Source organism: Silene latifolia, unplaced genomic scaffold, assembly GCF_048544455.1.
Source record: "Silene latifolia isolate original U9 population unplaced genomic scaffold, ASM4854445v1 scaffold_20.1, whole genome shotgun sequence".
NCBI lineage: Eukaryota > Viridiplantae > Streptophyta > Magnoliopsida > Caryophyllales > Caryophyllaceae > Silene > Silene latifolia.
Genome location: NW_027413163.1, coordinates 13,062,779 through 13,083,298, shown reverse-complemented (window position 1 = coordinate 13,083,298; position 20,520 = coordinate 13,062,779). Strand labels below are relative to the sequence as shown.

The 20,520-nt window shown below is 34.4% G+C and overlaps 1 protein-coding gene and 2 long non-coding RNA genes across 3 annotated transcripts; 1 reads left to right on the top strand and 2 right to left on the bottom strand.

Annotated features, from left to right (window-relative positions):
- Nucleotides 1–1,053: 1,053 nt before the first annotated feature.
- On the top strand, nt 1,054–20,077 carry LOC141638500 (deoxyhypusine synthase-like). The gene is given in 12 exon segments (XM_074447913.1): nt 1,054–1,185; nt 10,449–10,654; nt 10,762–10,845; nt 10,847–10,934; nt 12,246–12,266; nt 12,269–12,331; nt 12,334–12,461; nt 15,829–15,915; nt 16,466–16,486; nt 16,488–16,572; nt 16,735–16,970; nt 19,676–20,077. Coding segments are annotated over 11 exon segments (1,095 nt in total). The 5' UTR covers nt 1,054–1,185; nt 10,449–10,459; the 3' UTR covers nt 19,763–20,077.
- On the bottom strand, nt 3,502–6,130 carry LOC141638504 (uncharacterized). Its single transcript, XR_012542099.1, has 3 exons — nt 6,105–6,130; nt 5,746–5,760; nt 3,502–4,348 (listed from the first exon to the last, which is right to left on the bottom strand). It is a non-coding gene; the product is annotated as an uncharacterized LOC141638504 (long non-coding RNA).
- LOC141638502 (uncharacterized) lies at nt 13,138–15,767 on the bottom strand. The gene is made up of 3 exons (XR_012542097.1): nt 15,467–15,767; nt 15,153–15,230; nt 13,138–13,448 (listed from the first exon to the last, which is right to left on the bottom strand). It is a non-coding gene; the product is annotated as an uncharacterized LOC141638502 (long non-coding RNA).
- Nucleotides 20,078–20,520: the final 443 nt, after the last annotated feature.

Genomic DNA, 20,520 nt, shown 5'->3' with positions numbered 1-20,520 from the left:
GCGTTGTGGGGCCTAAAAATGTCACCACTTTAAGGGTATTTGACCCGTCTCTTGCTATAGACGAATATAGCAAGACTTGCTGCTTGAGCAAAGAGTGACTTACATAAGGCATATAATTGTGATTTGACTTATGTGTTAATAATGTAGTAATTGGTACGTATTATTTTGTGAGCAATATCGGATAAAATTGGTGGCATGATCTTTGCGGTGGATATATTGTACCGTAGAAGGGTAGTTGAATCAATCTAAGCTCAGGCTTAAGACACTTAGTTCTTTGGGGAGGAAAGCTTATGAGAGCAATATGTTCAATAGTTGAGAAATTCTTGATTATCCAACGTATGATATTTGTTCTATGCACAAATTGTTTATCGATTTATTCTTCACCATATTTAACTTCGTTAGTATGCTCTTCGATTATTTGGAAGCCTAAAAACATCCTAAAATAATGTTGTTTATATTAAACCTGTAGTTAAACAAAAATGATTGTTACAGATTATTCCCCAACTACTTTAGAAGTATTCTCTTTCATGCATATTGTATATGAGATTATATATGTCCGTGCATTATGCACGGGTGCTAAACTAGTAATAATAATAATAATAATAATAATAATAATAATAATAATAATAATAAGGGTTTTTTCCCAAACACAACCTTTTAAAAACTTTTTTTTCCAAACACAACCTTTAAAAAAAAAGTTTCTGAAACACCACCTTTAATAAACATTTTGTTCTCAAACACGACATTTTGGCCGGATTCCGACAACTTGAATCATTTTCGTTCATTTAACATTTTCGCACGTGAGACCTCCTTTGACTTTCTTTTTTTGTTTTCCCTCCAAATCACTTTCCTCTTTCTTTTTTTGTGAGGCCAAAATGTCGTGTTTGAGAACAAAATGTTTATTAAAGGTGGTGTTTCAGAAACTTTTTTTTTGAAGGTTGTGTTTGGAAAAAAAAGTTTTTAAAAGGTTGTGTTTGGGAAAAAACCTTAATAATAATAATAATAATACGTAATACATGTATTATATACTCCCACCTAACATTTTACCCTTGATACCCCCACTCATACTACCCTATCCTTATTATTTCACTCATCACATTTCCACCACAAAAATAGAAAGAAAAAGGGAGAAAAGAGAGAGATTGGAAGATATGGAGATTTCGCCCTCCGCCTCGAGATCGTAAGGTAAGACTGCCTTATACTAAATTTTTTATATTATTTAATTTATACCATCGACCCGCCTTGACCCGGACTCACCTTGACCCGTCATTTGACCACCGTTGACCACCCAAAAAGGGGTTTGAACGTGACTTTTATAGGGTTTAAATTGTTGTTATAGTTGTTTTGTGCGACGGTCTTAAGACGAATTTTTGACCCACCTTTCGTGGTTGTCTTAGGTTAGTTTTGGGTTGGTTATGTCGAGGGTAGTGAGGAGAGTATAGTGGTGGTCTTGGGTGGCGAGTAAGGTGGCTGTGGTGGTCGGAAATCGAGTCTAAAGGGGGGGCGGGGGGGTGTACGGCCTGTTTTGCCGTCATTATTGTTGTTGCTTGTTATTGTTGTTGTTGTCGATGGTGTTGCTGCTGGCTGCCGTGGTGGTTGTCGGATCTGGGGGTGGTGAGGGAGTCGACCACCGTGGTGGTAGTGGTGGCCCACGGGGTGGCCGTATATGGTGTTGCGGGTTGTTGTTGTTGTTGTTGTAGCCGTGTTGTTGTTGTAGTTGCGGGCCGTGGTGGCTGCCGGCCGTGGCCCACCGTGGCTGGTGGTGGTGGCCATGGTGGCAGAAGTGGTGGTGGTGTGGTTGAGTTGAGTCGGGATTTGGGGTAGTGTATAAGACGGGTTTATTTAGTTTAATTTGTCGTATACGTAATTGTATAAATATATTAGTATATTTATACGTATTTGTATAAGTATATTAGTATATTTAAATGTATTTGTATACGTATTTGTATGATTAGATGAGTATATCTATACATATTTTTATTACTAGCTTAGAACCAGCGGCGGATTTGGGGAGGGGAAAGTGAGGGCACGTGCCCTCACGTGACGAAAAAAAAAAAGAAAAAAAAAACTGAAAATTTATGTTTACATATTTAGAGCGCCTATTTTTAGCATGATGATGCTCTTGGTCTGGTGGTAAGAGGCTTATAAACTTCCCTGATGGTCTCGTGTTCGAATCTCACTATGGTTAGGTTTGGCTTATTTTTTTTTGTATGTTCAAAGTTAGATTTAATTAATCGAATTTTTAAATAAAGATTATGGTACTCTTTGGTTAAGTTTTTTACTATTTTCATTACGATAATATATGAAATTGAAGGGGTCTCTCGAATTTTTTTTACACAGGACCCCCAATTCTACCGCCGAAAATGGATATTCCCTCTAAAATAATGCACTTGGGCTTGTTGGTATTTGGTTTAGTCGTTTAGGGTTTGTTGATATATTTTTTCTTTACGATTATATTGTTATGTATTGACGATGAAAAAATTTTAATGTATAAAAGTTGTCCGCAAAATTTTTTTTTGGGGTGTGCCCCCCCTTTAGTCAAATCCTGCATCCGCCACTGCTTAGAACCCGTGCAAAATTGCACGGACATATATAAAATATGTATATAAATTGTGTTTAAATTTTTTTTGGTTACGACAGTATATGAAATATTATGTTGAATGAAATATCACCGTCTTACACAAACGATTTGCTGTTCAAAGATATGTATGAACTCACGTAAAAAAAAAAACCTTAAAAGTCAGAATTAAAAATGAGCAAATGCAAAAGAACAATAATAATACGTAGTTGCTCTTTCATGTACAAGTTTTACTCTTTCATGGACAATTTTTCATAATTTTTCCACCCCTACCCTTCGTCTAAGAAAACAACACAAAAAATCTCTCTTCTCTCTCTTCCTATACCTTTCAAATTTAATCAACTCAAATACATACATTAATCAAGTTTAATCAAATACATACATTAATCAAGTTTAATAACTCTATTTTCAATCATTACACATCAATTTTTTGAATTAATCTAATTGTTGGGGTTTAAAATTAATTTAGTAATATTTTATACATATTAGGGTTTTGAAGGGGGAGGGGTGGCTGCGTTGGCGGGGATGGCCGGCTGGGGTGGATGTGACGGATGGTCAAGGGAGGGGCGGTGGAGTTAGATGGGTAGGACGGCGGAGGCCTGGTGTTTGTGTGAAGGGCGTCGGAAGGAGGTTTAGGGAAGGCGAGTGAGGAAGGTGGGGAAGGGGTGGTAGAGGTGGGGACGGTGGTTGCAAGGGATGGGACGATGGGCGGTCTTGCAGGCGGGGGATAGGGCGGTGGTGGATCTTGCCGGCAACAGGAGCTGATTTGGCCGGTGGTTGGGGTGGTGGTTAAGTGGTGTAAGGGGGAAGTTGAATATAAAATTAAAATAATGGTAAAACTGATGAATATGTTAAAATATGAGGGTAAAGTAGTCATTCATGTCCATGATTGAGTAAATCATGTCCATGAATGAGCATCACCCTAATAATATTGCTGTAGCATTCGATCGTCTAGAGCAAATAATGTTCTCTAATTAGATACAATATTTGATATAATATTCAAATGACTACACTTTTTCCAATTCATTCTCAGATTCTCGGTGATAGAGAATGGAATATGATCTTTATATGCCTACTTGTTCTAGAACTTAAAAGACATGTACTTCATACTACATAACAAACAACTCTTCCGATCCCTGCATACCGTGGATGAACAATACCTTCTCATACACTATCACTCTAATCTACTAAGATTTCATCAACAACAAACTCTTTGCTCCAATGTACAATGTCCTTCATCATGGTGATTGTTGAATGATTTTTAGACCTTGATATCTCTTGCTTCCTAGGAGTTGACATATTCCATATCATTTGTTTCACAGAAGAATTCGTAAATTTATGTCTTCCGTGGTTCCTTCGGCACAGTTGGACATATTCCATATCCTTTTGAAGCAGCTTATTAGGGGGTGTTTGGTTGGGTGGGTTGGAATGGAATGGATTTGAGCCATTTATGTGTTTTGTTGGGGCATTTTGAAATGGAGTTATAATTTCACCCGAAACCCTTGGAATCCTATCCACCTTCCCCCTCAAGGTTCTAACTCCATTCCCTCTCCATATAATTCTAAATTAAACCAACAATAATTAATATGTATAGGGTTCTAAATCCATTGTTCCATAGTATCTCATTCCATTTCAATCCATTCCGACCCTTTGAACCAAACGCCCCTTGATTAATTACAGGCATAGTGAATGTAATTGTCATCTTGACGATGCCTTCTTGATGAGTTCACTTTGTCTCTTCTTTCTGCCGTCATCAAGATGCCCTAGATCCTGACCAAAAAGGTGAAACAATAGTACCACTTAATCAAAATCATCCCCAAGCATTTAAAAGCAATAAGCTAATGCAAGTGTTGTACATAATTCTTCTTGACAGTATAAAATTCAATTAAATTTGTACAAAAACACAGTAGCATTTCAACAATACACTTGTCTTATGAGGCATTCTTTTATTTATTATCGCGAGCCTTCTCCTAGTAAACTTTACTCAACATTCTCATGCAAGTCTTTCTCCCTATTTTAATCTCTCCTTTTATTTTCTCTTTAATATCACAGTGGTACTTGTTTTAGTCCCCCGTGTCTAATGGTATGGCATATTGTTCTAATAAATTTATGTTCTTCTATTGTATAGCACTTTGTTTATTTATTAATTTGCCACTGAAGAAGAAACTAATGCCTCGACCATGCAGGGGGTTATGAGACCTCAATCATACTTAAGCCATAGTTTATTACGCAACTTATACATACACTCTAATCATTTTCTCATCAAACGACTTGCTTGAATTAAAATGCATATCCATATCTCAAGTTGTGAAAACAATATGCTAGCTCGCAAAACCATTTAGATACAACGAAAAGTACTTAAAACACTAAGGCATGGCCATATAGATTCTTATGTCATCGAATAACAATTTACTCACAATGTTTTCCGAGTCAAGTGGAAATGTGGAATACCTTTATATATAGTAATATTTCTTCGAACAATACTTGGTAATATTGAGAACTAAAATCTTTACAACCCTATAAGAAATACCGATGTTATACTGTAATATTTGTTTTTAGTTATCAAACAATAGAAGCCTAATCTCAAAGTAAGTATAGTGAAATCTTAATCAATTAAATTGCAGCACAATCAAACGTGTTTATCAAATTTCTTTCCAAGTTCTTAGATTTATTATATAGAAAACATTCAAATTTGTGGCATAATATATTCCTTCAATTATCATGAATACAAAATCACATAGATATGACTAAAAAAAAGTACTCTCTATGTCGCGGTCATTTGTTGTCCTTTCCATTTTGGGTATCTCAATCAATTGTTGTCCTTTCTATTTTAGGAATGCATTTGATGAACAATTTGGTCCTTCACACTCAATTTGTCCCACTTGTCATTTAGTAATTGACCATCTCATCTCTCCTTGGTCTTTGTGCTAAAATTAAAGTACAAAAAATGACCGGGACGGAGGGAGTAGTATATAGAATCAAATCTTTCGAAAAGGGAGAAATCAGATGTACCAAAAACCCCAAGGACACCAAATTGATCAGTCTAAAAGAGAGAAATCAAATATCATAAAAAAAAAAAAAAGCAAATAGAAAATAACCAATTGACCATACTAAGTAAACATTTGAAAAACAATGGCAGAAACAAATTAAAGGTAATTGAAGCTTACCTGAATCAATACCTTCTGTCCAGGAGTCCAGGATTAAACATCAGAGGTAATGAAATGTGAGAGTAGAATTAGGATATGAATTAGTCAATTTGCATTGTATTAAAAAGATGTACTGATGGGAAGGGTGTGGAGAGCTATTGCACAACAAATAGTTGTTCTTTGTTAAGGTTAGTAGGATGAAATACACCATAGACGTTTCAAAAATTTAGAATCATGTTATAAATTCTCAACCTTGTAAAAATAATTTTTCCAAAACATAGGAAATCATAAAATGATAAATGTGGGAGATATTATATTCAAATTTAATTCTCAGTTTATGAAAAAATAGTAACAAAAATGAGATAAAGTCAAAGGCTAACCTTGTATAATCACGATCAATCATAGCTTCCAACGCATATTTTTTAATGCCACCTCACATGATCAAAATGCTTTCATCAAGCACTGGACACATAAATAGTGGCAATTGAGCCCCATTACTTTGGGTAATTGTGAGATTAAGCCCCTTAAGTTTGGATTGTAGCAATTAGGCCCCATAAGTTATTCAAAAGGTGAAATTAAGCTCATTACGGCATTACCTAAAATCTCATGATAAATTCATTTTCTCATACCACAAAAACTTAATTAGGTTATATTTTGTTTAAAGAAAAGTGCAAAATTCTTTAAAAAAAAAAAAGTAAACAAAGACAATATATTTTAAAATTCTGGAAAAATAAAAACTTTAGTTTTATTTTACTTTTTTTTCGAGAAAATCGTCATTTTTATTAAAATATACCTCTATTACAAAAAAAAAAAAAAACTAAGCACCTATATTTTTTGTATGTCTCATCTTTTCACAAAAAAATAAATAAAAACATTATATATATATTTTTCATTTCGTAAAGAATTGTTAACAAATTTAAGAAAAATATTCAGTTTTTTAATAAAACATAAATATTTTTATTTTTATGAAATAAATTAAAATCTTCTCTAATTGATGCTAATTCATTTTAAATTTTGATTTCATTGTTAATTTTTATTTTGATTGTATATATTGTAAAAAGTGTAATCAATTTCACTTATGTAATATGATATATTGAATTTATCATGAGATTTTGGGTAAGGGCTTAATTTCACCTTTTGCATAACTAATGGGGCCTAATTACTACAACCCAAACTTAAGGGGTTTAATCTCACGATTAGCTAAAGTAATGGGGCTCAACTGCCACTTTCGCGCATTATGATGCCTTTTCACTTCCCCTCTCAATCGCCTAAGTACAGGACCGTTTTTCCCTCCGACAGGCGAAAGGTCAAAAGACTGGAAGCTCGATCTATAAATTTGACACCGTTATCCTGGTAATTCAGAGACAATATTAAGATAACAAATCTCCTCTGTACCTCACAACCATGTATGTATCTCTATCTATCTCCAATATCTAAAGTTTCTGATTTTTGTTTAATCATTGTTCACTTGAAATCAAATTTGAGGATTTTTATTCGTTTTTAACATATCTGAAATTATTGATGTTTGTTTAATCAGTTTCAAGATGCCTTGATGACCTAATCAGATATAAGTTTGGGTAAGAAATCATATTCCTTATTACGTTCAAATCATTTGTTTACCTTTTATATATTTTTTATGAGAGATAATTTAATTAAAGGTAAGCAAATGATTGGGAGATAGGGAGTAAAATATTAGGAGTATCTAATCAAATTACCTACTTCTGAGAAATATTTACGTCTTTATGACTGTGTTGGACTATGAGAGCGAGATTGCATGAGCTGAATCTTGAATTTTCGTGATGAGTGCTATTATTGAGAGATTACTGAGTAGAATTTACGAGTTTAATTAATTAGCACGTACTGTACCAAATTATGTGTCTCCTCTTCATTATTGAAATTATTTTCCCACCGTCGCAGTACGTCACACTTTCTCTTTCAAAATTTTGTATCAAGCTCACTGTGTTCAGAGTCTGATCTCGGCAGAATAAAGAACGACTTGCAAGAGTGAGGTGGAAAAGAGTATAGGGAAAAACATGAGCAAGAAAACTATAGTTAGTAGTTCAAAAATCTGTACAAATTGTCATTTTTGTTTGACCTTGACAGATTGTGTCAATTGTATTGGTGGATTGAGAGGTAATTGTCTTATGTTATTTTAACATGAGTCTGAAACCATCTTCATATTTAAACACCTATAATGTGGAAGGCATGAATGTGTGTGACTTAGTCACATAGGCATACCAATATTCTGGAGGATATGGAATACGTTTTATTTATGATTTTGCACACTACCCCAAACAAAACAAGTCAATACAAAGTCTTCTTCATGTGCCATAACAGTGGAGACTAAGAGTAACTTTGGAGTAACTCTAACTTTCGTTTTGTGCTTCCATTTATTATGTGTAAATAAACTTTTGAGCGAATCTGGATGTATGGAGTTAGATATCAGATCCGTCAAAGCCATTTATCCAGGGCATTGGCGATTGTTTAGCAAAACAAACACACACTGATATGTGTGCTATAAATATTGTGTTGTTTACCTACATGAACATTAATCAATTTTACTTGGCATGGCATAAACATTTTGTTGGTTATTTTCATATTACTGTTGTTCAAACCCTCGCGCAACATGTGACTCGCTTAGATCAGTAATTTGAGATTAACTTGACTAACAATAGCCTGTAGTACCAATGCTTCAACTTAATAAGCTTGCTCTTATTGTGTACTTTGTAAGGTAATAAATAGGTAGTTTTTGAACTTTACATCAGTTTAGCCTCACGAACCTTCAAGCGAAGGAATAAATGAAGAGATTTTCCCCATGCTGTCCAATTTTAGACATCTTAATTTTGGCTCATGTTATTTGGCGGTTTGGAAATGGTGAAGTTGTTAGTTCAGGGCAGATCTTGGAAGGCCAATTTACTTGTGGAGAGGTTTCCTCATTACCTTTTGTGTGTAAGATGAGACATACATACTACAGATTCAGTATACAGAGACAAATAAATGGAGTGGGAAGTTCCGAACCAACGATTTATCGCTCTATCCGTGTACCAAACTTGTACTGCTCTTTAACAACGGGAATAATAAATTAAAATGGAAATATTTTAAGCAATAGTTAATTTTAAATGTCCCGTGCATTGCACGGGTCACAAAACTAGTTATTTATGTTATAATGCAACTACCATGATATTAATGCTAATTAATGCACAAATAACATCCATATCATTAAAAATAAGTAGGGAAACCCTACCTCTTATTAATCTTCCACAACCTTTAAGCTAAGGGCTATAAGTGCTTCTCAATGAAGTCTCCTCCTACATAATCCATAGCTAATTATTAGTTATTACTATACCATACTATAACAATAACAATACTAATTAACCTCTAATTATCCCATTAATTTAGTCATAACCCTAATTAATTTTCTAAACGACATGCTAATTAATTATGCTTTACTAATTAAAGACAAAGAGGACAAGAGTGAACATAATCTTACCACAATATGAACAAATAGCAAGAGTAACGATTTGAGAATGAATTCTTCAAGAAGTGTGTGCTAGATCTTGAGGATAAGGTATATGATATTTTTAGAGGTTTTTAGAGAGTGGTAGCGTAAAGTGGTGGTGGTTGGGGGGGGGTGGCTACTAGTGAAAGAAATTTGAATAGATAAGGCTTTGAGAGTGATATACCACCTACCAACCTCGTGTAAAAAGCTGGACAGCGACAGGTCACTTGATCGAGTGAAGCTCCAATGCAGTGTCACTCAATCAAGTGACGCTGTTTCATAAACTTCCAGCCATTTCCTAGATTCCACTCGGTCCCCCACTCAGTATTTATGAAATTTTATGAAAGTGCGTTGTTTTGTTGTCTTTTGTTATTCACTACCTTGGTCAATCGAAATGGTAACGCATTTCAACACTAAAATAACGAGTCATTTCAAATTTGGTTCAATTGAGTGCGATAAAAAATTTACAGGTTTTTAATGCTTAAATAAATACGACAATTAGTCTTGCTGAAGACGAGTCGGAGCAAGTGACGGGTAATGCCACTTACAAAACGAATAGAGGGGACAAGGTGGGGGCACCTCCATGTGCTTCCCTCTCTCCTCTATTTGGGTCATTTGCGAGAGAAAATGGTATCCGTCACTCCAAAGTGACGGATACGTGCCGTCACAAATGAGATTCTGGGTAAATACGAGGTGTGATGGAATCGAATTGAAGTTGGGTTTGACCGGTCTACTGACAGTAAATCACGGGCTCAAAACACCTGCCCCTACTGTCCTTTGATTCTTGTAGCTCATTTGAGGCCGAAAAAACCCTTTGGTGTAGTAGTGAGAGGACAGTCAAAGCAGCCTAAGCCTCCCACGATATTAATTTCTCGTTATTTCCATTGTTTCCTGCTTGTTGCTTTTGGTATGATCTGTCTCTTACATTTCAATTTTATTAATTAATGTGGGAATTTATTTCATTATAAAGTATCACAAATTCAAAATTATGCTTACATAATTCATCCATTGCTACTGGTTTCATTGAAGTATGTTACTGTATATGATTTGGGCATTGCTTTTTGTTTAGATTCCTTGCAAAAAGTTTGATTCTTGTCGTCTATCTTTTGCTATGTCTCCCATATGCTTTTACTATTGTTTGATAACTTAGTAAAATAATTGATTACAAAGCATATTGTTTATCTTGTGTTACACTGAATTATTCCTCCCCTCTTAAATTTATCAGTAAGTGACAAAATGGTGGAAGATAGTATGGCATCTACTCGCGCTGTCGTGTTCAAGGAATCCGAGAACTTGGAAGGAAAACGCCCAAAGATTGAAGGCTATGATTTTAATCAAGGTGTCAATTATTCAGAGTTGCTAAACTCGTTTGTTTCTACTGGTTTTCAAGCCTCCAATCTTGGAGATGCCATTCAACTAGTTAATCAAATGGTTGGTATTTTTTTTTTTATTTTATTTATTTATTTATTTATTTTTTTAAAGAGTGTTGTCACATTCTTGTTTGTTGCTGTTTTGATTTCATTTTTGTGTGAATGAAGCTGGAGTGGAGGCTGGCAGATGAGGAGCCTCTAAATGATTGCACTGAGGAAGAGAAGGATCCTAGCTTCAGAGAATCAACCAGGGTGCAAACTGTTCTTGGGCTTTACTTCAAATCTTATTTCCTCTGGTGTTCGTGACACTGTTCGCTATCTGGTTCAACATCATATGGTAAGTACAACTGAACACTTTTCCTTCTTCTACTTTGAGCGTTTGTGCTACTTACAACCCATAGGGAGGCCATGTCCTATTCCATTTCTCTTCTCTAAGTGAAGTTGATCCGTTGATGTTTTAACATAATTCGGTAGCTCTTGAGTCTCTTATCAAACGGTTTGACCAACCCAAATACTTATTGCTCCTTCAATTATATGGGCAATTGATTCATCAAAACTGTCTCTTATAAATTTTTTGTGATACAATAGTTGTTTGTTCTCGGGGTTTTAGCGAGGTTGTAATGAGTCAGAGCAGAAATGAAAGCATTAACACTATGGAGTAGCAAATGTTGGTAATTTAAGTGTAATTACCGGTTCATTTTAGCGTATTCAGGTTTGGTTCGTAGATGGGTAAGTTCGTTATAATATAATGTAAGTTCGGGTAGTACGGAGTGTACACTTTGTTAACGAATTTACGGTATAGTTTTCGTTTGAAAGACTATGACGGAGTGGTTCGGGGGCAACGCTGTCGAAACTTTGACGGATTTTAATTCCCGCAACAGGAATGAAATAAGTCGGAATTTGTGAAGAGTTGCATCTCTTTACAAATACATTCCCCTGATCCATCTCATTTCTATATAAATAGACATGGATTAAAGATGTTTGAGATATAGAAAAATAATCTCATCTTCTGCATTATAGAACGACATAACAATCTACACACAATACTTCTGAATTACTTCCCTGATTTTTGGCTTTGCCCAAAATCAGAGGGACACCGTCTTATCTCAATAGGAAATTGGTTTAACCCGGGCACAAATAAGGGTCGAGTTGTTCTATTAGGAAAGCGAAGTCGATTCGGTGTGGTTAATTATTGTCAATCCTTATTCGTGCAAATCAATTTTCTAACAGCAAATGAAATGGGTACTTGTGATACTTTTAAAAAAGCCTCCCCTGGGTCTTGGCATATTTCTTCAGACTCAGAATTATTTGGGAGTTGTGGCGCAGGTGATGGGCCGCCCTTGCTTGCCGCTTGAGGGCGGATAATTATATTTGTTGGTAGACATTTCTGCAACCGCTTTTTCTCAGAGGATCTTACAATTCTTACTTGTCTCATGCTCTTCCTAAATATGGGTAACTATTGTGTACTTGTGGCTTGGATCAATGCACCCTATATGGTTTAGGACTAACATTTCAATAACTCGATTTCTCTTGTCAATGTTAGTTTGTTAAATGTTGAGAGTTGTGTTTTGGATATATATTGCATGGTCTTTGACTCATTGTTAAATTTCTCGTGATTAGAATTAGTGTTATACAAATTTGCCTATGTTCAGTTGACGTGATAGTAACGACGATCGGGGTATAGAAGAAGACCTTATTAAATGTCTAGCACCCACTTTCAAAGGTGAATTTTCCTTAGCCGAGCCGAATTGCGTTCGAGAGGGTTGAACCGCATTGGTAATTTGTTGGTTCCGAATGACAACTACTGCAAATTTGAAGATTGGATCATTCCAATTTTTGATAAAATGTTGGAAGAGCAAACTTCAGAGGTAATTCGTTACTCAGCAATAGTGTGTATTTATTTAACTATTTTTGTTTTTCCTAATTATGTTCTTTCTCAATGAAGGTGTTCTTTCTAAATCATATTGCATGGCATGTGTCCTTTTTTCGAAACATGTGAAATTCTGGATGAATGCACCATATTACCTAGTATTTGTTCTTATCATTAGACAAGATAACCAATTGATTTATCAAATACCTCCAGGGAATGAACCAATAATTAGTTTGACAGTCAATTATTCATGGTCTCTATTTTCGATCCTCAACTTAGTGTTCTTTTTTGGTTTTCGTAATCCAATCCCCACTTCCTTCAAACTATAAACACTACTACATAAACAGGATTTTGCGCCGCGGCGCTTTTTAAACACCTATTGCGACGCTAAATAGCGCCGGAAGGGTCTCTACCGACGCTTCCAAATGCGCCGCATTTGCCTGCCGCTACCCCCTTTCCCGACGCTATTTTATTGCGTCGGTATAGCTAAATTATAGCCCCGCAAAAAATTGACGCGCTATTCTAGTATTATACCAGCGCTTTTAAAGCGCCTCACCTATTATGTGAACATCGCCTATTATGCACCATTATGCCTTTGTTCACGACGCGCTTTTTTCACAAGCTTTTTATGCTACAATCAACAATGTTATTTATTTCACCTGCAATTTCCATTATATTGCATTCATAACAAACATATTTCTTGCATTGTCTCAACCACTGCACACAAATTTTCCAGAAACAAACATTTCTTAACATTAAACAATTGTACCATCAAATACATGGCCGAACACAATAAGAAAAAATATATCTCAAATAAAAATACATCAAAAAATGTATCCAACTATCCAATCACTAAGTTCTCTACCATAACACAAGCAAGTGACTATTTGCGGCATCTTAGAAAGGCATCTTCGGTGTCCGTTAAACAATCCTTGCGATGAAGCTTGAGCTTGATGATACAAAAAGCATCTTGAACATAGAATTACTGAAAATTCAAGTGAAAACAATGTAAGTCGCTTATCAAATTATAAGATAATTCAAATTACTATGTTATTTAATATTATAGCTAATTAATACCAATAGAAGACCAATCGACCAATCCGTCTAGAAACAGAAATGACATATTGCCATTATTGACAAGAGAAGCAAAAAAACACTTAAAATTTTAAAAGGAGAGAAAAGACATGGCACCAAGAGAAGATGTGATGATCAAGAGAAGTAGGCAACATTTCTATTATTTTGGTAACAAACTAAGAGACTTAGATTTTGCTGTAGTTTATATTGTCAAACAACCACCTGCTTTTCTTACTCTCAGTGACTAGAGAGAACAACCAAATCCTCCAAATCTCCAACCACCACAAAGTATTATTGAACCTTTTATAAGCGTGTAGTGGTTGGGATGCAGCAGCTAGGGCTAATCGCCGGTCCCAAACCGGACCATATCATAACACGACAAACGGAGACCGGTCATCACCAAAACTAGGAACTGCAGACCAGACCAGAGGCTAGGCTCAGAACCCAGATCCACTCAGAGCAATCAGTCCCTATGAGACTAGGAAGTTCATAGGCCATGGCAGAGTCAACACTGTATCTAGTAAAATTCCATTTCGTGATTTCCTATGTCGTAAGATGATTGGCGTAGTGTCTATAGTATAATAGCGATCATATCAAACATTAAAACAAAAAGGTAATTTCATTTTCTGCACATGCACATTATAACAAAAAGGCTAATTTCATTTCTGCACATACACAAGTAACATCAGTGATAAGCAGGCCTTAAAATCCATTTGAATCATCTTCATTTTCCCGCCTTCTCTCCAAATCGATGATGCAAGAAAAAACACCCCAGGAAAAAGTTCCTGATCCATGGATAGAAAACATACTTTTAAAAAGAGATCAACAGACAAAGATTCACCAACAATGACTTCAAAGTTTCAAATAAAAAAACAGTATCACAAATCTCAAATCCATAAGAAAATTCGTCAGACGACCCAATCATTCAAGTGTCTAAAGCAATTAGCAAACGATGGATTGATATCTGTAACAGCAAAATTTCAAATAAGTTTACATATCCAAAATTCCACAACCTAGTGTTCATTGGTTTTAAGGCTTTGAAAAGCATACTTAAGGTACGACAGGAAGAAAAACCACAACAAATAACAATTTCTAGTACTAATTTATATGCTCCCTTACTTAGATTTGTGAAACCATGTACAAATATTGGATTCCTTGTTTCAATACTAAAATTATCCGTTAAATAAAACTGAAATACAATTTCTATTATTGCTTATAATCACCCATTCTCACAACTTTGACATCATCATTCATTACACACTAGCCTTTAAAATGTTGCTTCATACACATACAGTAACAATCACACATCAGGCTAAAATCAATTCGTCTCACACAATTCATAGACATATACAGTAACAATTACATCTTATGCCAAATCAATTAAGTCACAGAATGACCTAAAAATCAGAGAAATGGCCAAGAAACTAGAATCAATGCCCAATCAATTAACTCAGACAACCTAAATTAAGCAAAATCAAGCAATACAAAACCTAAAAGTATCCATTACACCGAAAGAGAACATAAAAATTATATTTGCTGCAACTCGAGACAAGGGTTTACTAAGGACTGACCTAAAAATCAGTAGAGAAATGGCCAAGAAAGTAGAAATATATACCTTCAGCTCATCAGACGCTCCACTGCCGTCAGTATCCAAGCCACGTTAATAAAAGATGAACAATGTCTCGAATCCATCCTAAAATACATCAAAGCAAACAAAACCGCAAAATATATGTAACCAAATCTACAATATTCATTGTATATACCCAGAAACACAAGAGAGAAACCCCAAATAATTGATTGTAATTGAATCCTCCGTTAAATAAATAACGAAACCCTAGATTTTTTAAATCTACATGATTGGATCTGTTGAATCACTCAATATATACATAACGATGAATTTTTGAATAAAAGATTAAACGAGATTCTAACCGTTTCAATTTGAGCAACTGAAATTCGAGAACAAGAAGCCAACAAGCGATTTGGGGATAGCTAGGTTTTGATGAGATAGAGAATATGAGCAGTTTGGGGATTTTAGAAGAGAGAAAGTGGTAGCTAATGAGAGTCTTGAGACTTCTTAAAAACTCAGACCTGCTCTTATTATTGCGTTATTGAGCAACACTTTTTAAAAGCGCCTCCTTCGTGAGTCAATTAAGCTCCTCTCAGCACTTTTTAATACTAGCGCTGCAAGCTAAGCGTCTCTAGAAACATTTTTTGTAGTAGTGAAACTGTTATATTCCCCCTTCAAATGCATATTACTCCTTGTCCTTATTTTATATGGCTAATATCTGCAGAAAATATTATGGACGCCATCCAAGTTGATTGCTCGTTTAGGAAGAGAAATAAATGACGAGTCTTCATATCTCTACTGGGCATCCATGGTAAGTACACACAAGAATCTTGGATGTGTAATATTTCATTGAAAATTTATTTGGACTTAATGCAGTCTTCAGTTTTGATCTCTTGGATAAGTATGCCAGCTCTCCTCACTCGTCCTTCTAGGTCGCTTCTATTCCCTTCTCTCCGCTTTTGATGAATAAGGCTTTGGAATATCATCATCTTCACAGATGCCCGTCCTGCATTCCTGCTTAGTCAGTTAGTCTATCCCGGTCTGCAACCTCTCTAGAATAGCCAACCAACAAATAATATAATGCTTTGGACATTCAAGGTGTTCCAACCAAATTCATACCTCTGTGACTCTGTCCACTTCACTTTGGGCTTATCCCCTATAAGCCAAGTATACCGTCCTGTCACTGTATAAGCATGCTGCCCATTCCTCCATATCATATTATCATAACCCTCCCAAGACGTTACTTTTTACATAACAAAATCTCGTCCAAGACAATGTTGCATTTTCACAAACTTGCAAATTTTTTGCTCACTTGTGGTGCTTATATAATTGCTCAAGCTTTTAACTTGTTTAATTTTCAGAACAATATTCCAAAGATCTGTCCCGGGTTTAACAGACGGCTCACTCGGAGACATGCTGTATTTTCAAACATATCGCAACCCAGGCTTAATCATCGATGTTGTGCAGGGTATGTCTCTTTTTGGGCTTACCTATGAGATCAAGTCACTGGCCAAATAATTAAATGAGGAATACATATATATATTAGGACAGGTCTCACATGTATGACGGTCTCATACTACACTTGTTTTATTGATGTTTTGACATTTGACATGTTCATCGTCATGGGCAGATATAAGAGCCATGAACGGTGAGGCTGTACACGCGGCTCCTAGGAAAACAGGCATGATAATACTAGGGGGAGGGTTGCCAAAGCATCACATATGCAATGCAAACATGATGAGAAATGGGGCCGATTATGCTGTTTTTATCAACACTGCCCAAGAGTTTGATGGCAGTGATTCCGGTGCTCAGCCTGATGAGGCTGTTTCCTGGGGAAAAATCCGCGCATCTGCTAAGAGTGTTAAGGTTGGTCTTTTGCATAATATATATATATATATATATATAAAACTGGGTTGAAACGCTGTGGATGCGAAACGTGTCAACCCAGCCTTAAATACAGCCATTTATGACAATTTAGTCATTAATTGCATGCATTAATGTAACATGAATATCAACATCAACAATAATTTAATAAACTTATTTATTAGATTAAATTAAATAAGTAATATAGCTAATTTTAAAAATATTTCAAGGAAGATTTCGAAACTAAAATTTTTAAATTTATAGCGAAAAATGCTTTCGTATAAGTATAATTTTCGTTAGAGTTATTAAAATATTAAACTCACTCAATGTGTGTTCCCTATAGAATTGAAGTAGATAAATTATTTGTATTGCACAAAAAAGATGAAATGTTATGAAATATTTTAAAACTTCACTTTTTAATTTAAATGCATGTATACAGTACAATACAAACAATCTTATATATCTTATCTTATATCTTATATTTATATATAAAACTTGGTTGAAAAAGTGTAGATTTAACATGTGATATTTACCTTTTTTTTCCCTTACATTTCCTAAATGTTATACTGACAATTTTTCAATGTGATTGTATTATTCTCATGCTCCCATGATAGATAATAAAACTTGAATTCAATCATTAGTCAACGATACATGTATGAGTATCTATGCAATTCTATGTATGCTTCCCCGAAAAAAATCAAATAGGGTGCAAATTAAATTTCCAAGAAATATTAGTACATAAAACAAGGTGTATGTATGTGGACTCTATTGATTTTAGAGTATTCAACGCCTCATAGTCTTATACTCCTAGTTTGTACACATTCAATGTTTGGTGTATTCTTTCTCAAAGCATTCACCCTATAAATTTATAGAATTCTTTCCACCCTACACACCATCTTACAACACTTTAGTTTCTTCTTCACACTTTCAAAAGATAAAAGATACGCTCTATTCTAAGATCGATGAGAGGTCAAGTATCAATAGTTTGGGATGTTGTGGAACGAAATGATAACACTCATGTTTTTGTCGAATGGAAAAAAGGTTGTGCGGTATAGATAGGTACATATAAAAGAAAGAAATAAGGAGTACAGTGTAGATAATTTTTACAGTAACACAATGAAACCATGCTCCTAATTCATTTTAAATGACTTTTGTTTTAGAATACAAAAATAATGTGCATAAGTTTTGGCAAGTACTATTAAGGTAACAAACATTCCTTAAATTACAATAGTGCGAGTATAAGAGATGGAAGGCTATGTCCTACATCAACAAGTGAAAGGAGTTATGGGGTGATTAAGATTGCGATTATTAGCGAGAACAGTAGAGTTCAAATGCGAGATTAGTTGTTTAAAAGATGATGTGGTAGAGTATAAGATACAAAGGCTATGTTCTTGATTTTTTTTTTTTGATATGGTAGCGTCAGGGAGATGTACTATTGTTATTATTTCAGTGGTCTATATGTTGATTGATAGTTGCTATTAAGTATCCTTGCAAAAGTTGGTTTTAGTTTAGATTTAATTATGATGAGATTTGTTTATAATAAATCATAAGAAATAAGCTAGAACAATTATATAATCATGAGAATGAGTTGACCGTCATTTTATAATTTATGTTGAAAATATTCTTATTCGTCGAAATTATTAATTTAACTTTATTTTTCTTTGTAAGTGGTATTTTAGTCAAATCGAGATAAATATATGATTGAGACATAGGAGTCAAGGAGGTACCTAGATGACATTATTAGAGTATTTAAAATGTCTTAGTTTTAATATTTTTCCCGTAAAAATAAATGTAAAACGAGATGATGCATGTATAAATGTTAGCTTGAAGGGTCCGTTTCAAATATTGTGTACATAGTAAATTCATTGTAATGATGCACTTAGCAATCAATTGTTCGAAAATAAATGATGTGCAAGTCATAACATTTTTGTCATATTAATAACCAATATTCTTTTCGTCTCATTTATTTGTTTATCTTTTATATTATTTGTAAGGGTGTTTTTAACAGTTCGGCACTTTCTAAAATCAGGAACAATGAATTTTAAACAGTTTAACTTACACAATTGATTATGAATATTTTGAACAATTCAACATTTTAACAATTAATTAGCCTTTTTAGAATATAAAAATATGTTGCATTTATTTATTTTTGATAAATTTATTAAATTTATAATTAGTTAAATTGAGAAGTTGGGTATTTATATTGCGCAGTAGCCTCATGACATATTGAACCTTATGTGCAATATAATAGAAAATGATTTATTAATTACTATATAAATACAAAAAAAACTGAAGTTTATTTTTATGCAAGTAATTTGAAAAAAATGGAAAGATGCAGTTTTATACTTTATCATGTTCTAATAATTTAAAATATATTTGTAAGTAAAAATAGGAATAACAATAATATTATAGAATACAACAAGTTATAAAAACAATGTTTAAGTTAAAGATACATATCTCATATCCAAACTTATTACACAAAGAACAAAGTTTTTTTTGAGAAACTATATACAATTAGGTATTTAGTAAAGTAAGTCGAATGTGAAAATAAATTATCATTTTAATAATTTAGAAATTATAAGCTTTAAGTTAAAGATACATATCTCATATACAAACTTACCGCGCGAAGCGCGGGATTCTTCCTAGTAATATAATAATGGGCAGTTGTTATACCCTTGTTTTACTGATCACTCTTCTCTTTCAACTAGGTGCATTGTGATGCCACTATCGCTTTCCCGCTACTAGTTGCTGAGACCTTTGCCTCTAAGCGAGAGAGGGAGAAAGAAAGACATTGAAGGCTCTGATGGGGACAAATTTTTCCCGTGACTAGTAATCTTTCTATGGAAATAGTATTGACGCTAGCAAAGCAAATCTATTTTATCACGTGCAGAACTTGTAAAGGAAGGCTTTAATTCTATGGTGTGATTCATTGTCAAAGGCGGAGGCAAGAGGTCTACTAAGGCTCCCACTTTCTGGACTGTTAAGTCGTCTTAAGAGTGTTGTTGAACTTTTTTTATGCTTCAACTTTATGTCCGCAACATATATATTTGACAATTTCGCACCCTCTAATCTAAAACTATGAATTCACGGTGTTCCGTTAAAAAAGAAAATAATCTACATGTGGATACATCGAAAGGTGTATTGTATATGATACAATACACCGTTTTGGTTTGACTCGTGGTAGAGACATTTGGACAGATTTTACATGTGAGATGGTTTCATCTTTCCCACCATAAATCCAGAGCTTAGCCAGATTGCAAGATGCATTCTGGATATTTGGTACTTTAATTAGTTCTTGTGCTAACCGTTTCTATGGCTAGTTTGAAATATGTGATTATGAAAATGTTGGTTAATGGCATTTTCTCCTTAGTGACCTCATATATTACCAATAGGGTATTATATTAATAATCATTTAAACAGAAACTCTTTCAATTAATTAATTATTTACGTAGTTCATGGATAACCTGAAAACAACTAAAACAGTATAGTTATCTGAACTAAGGAGACCTATATAAGTACTCTTGTATGAACTAAGGAGTCCTATATAAGGAGG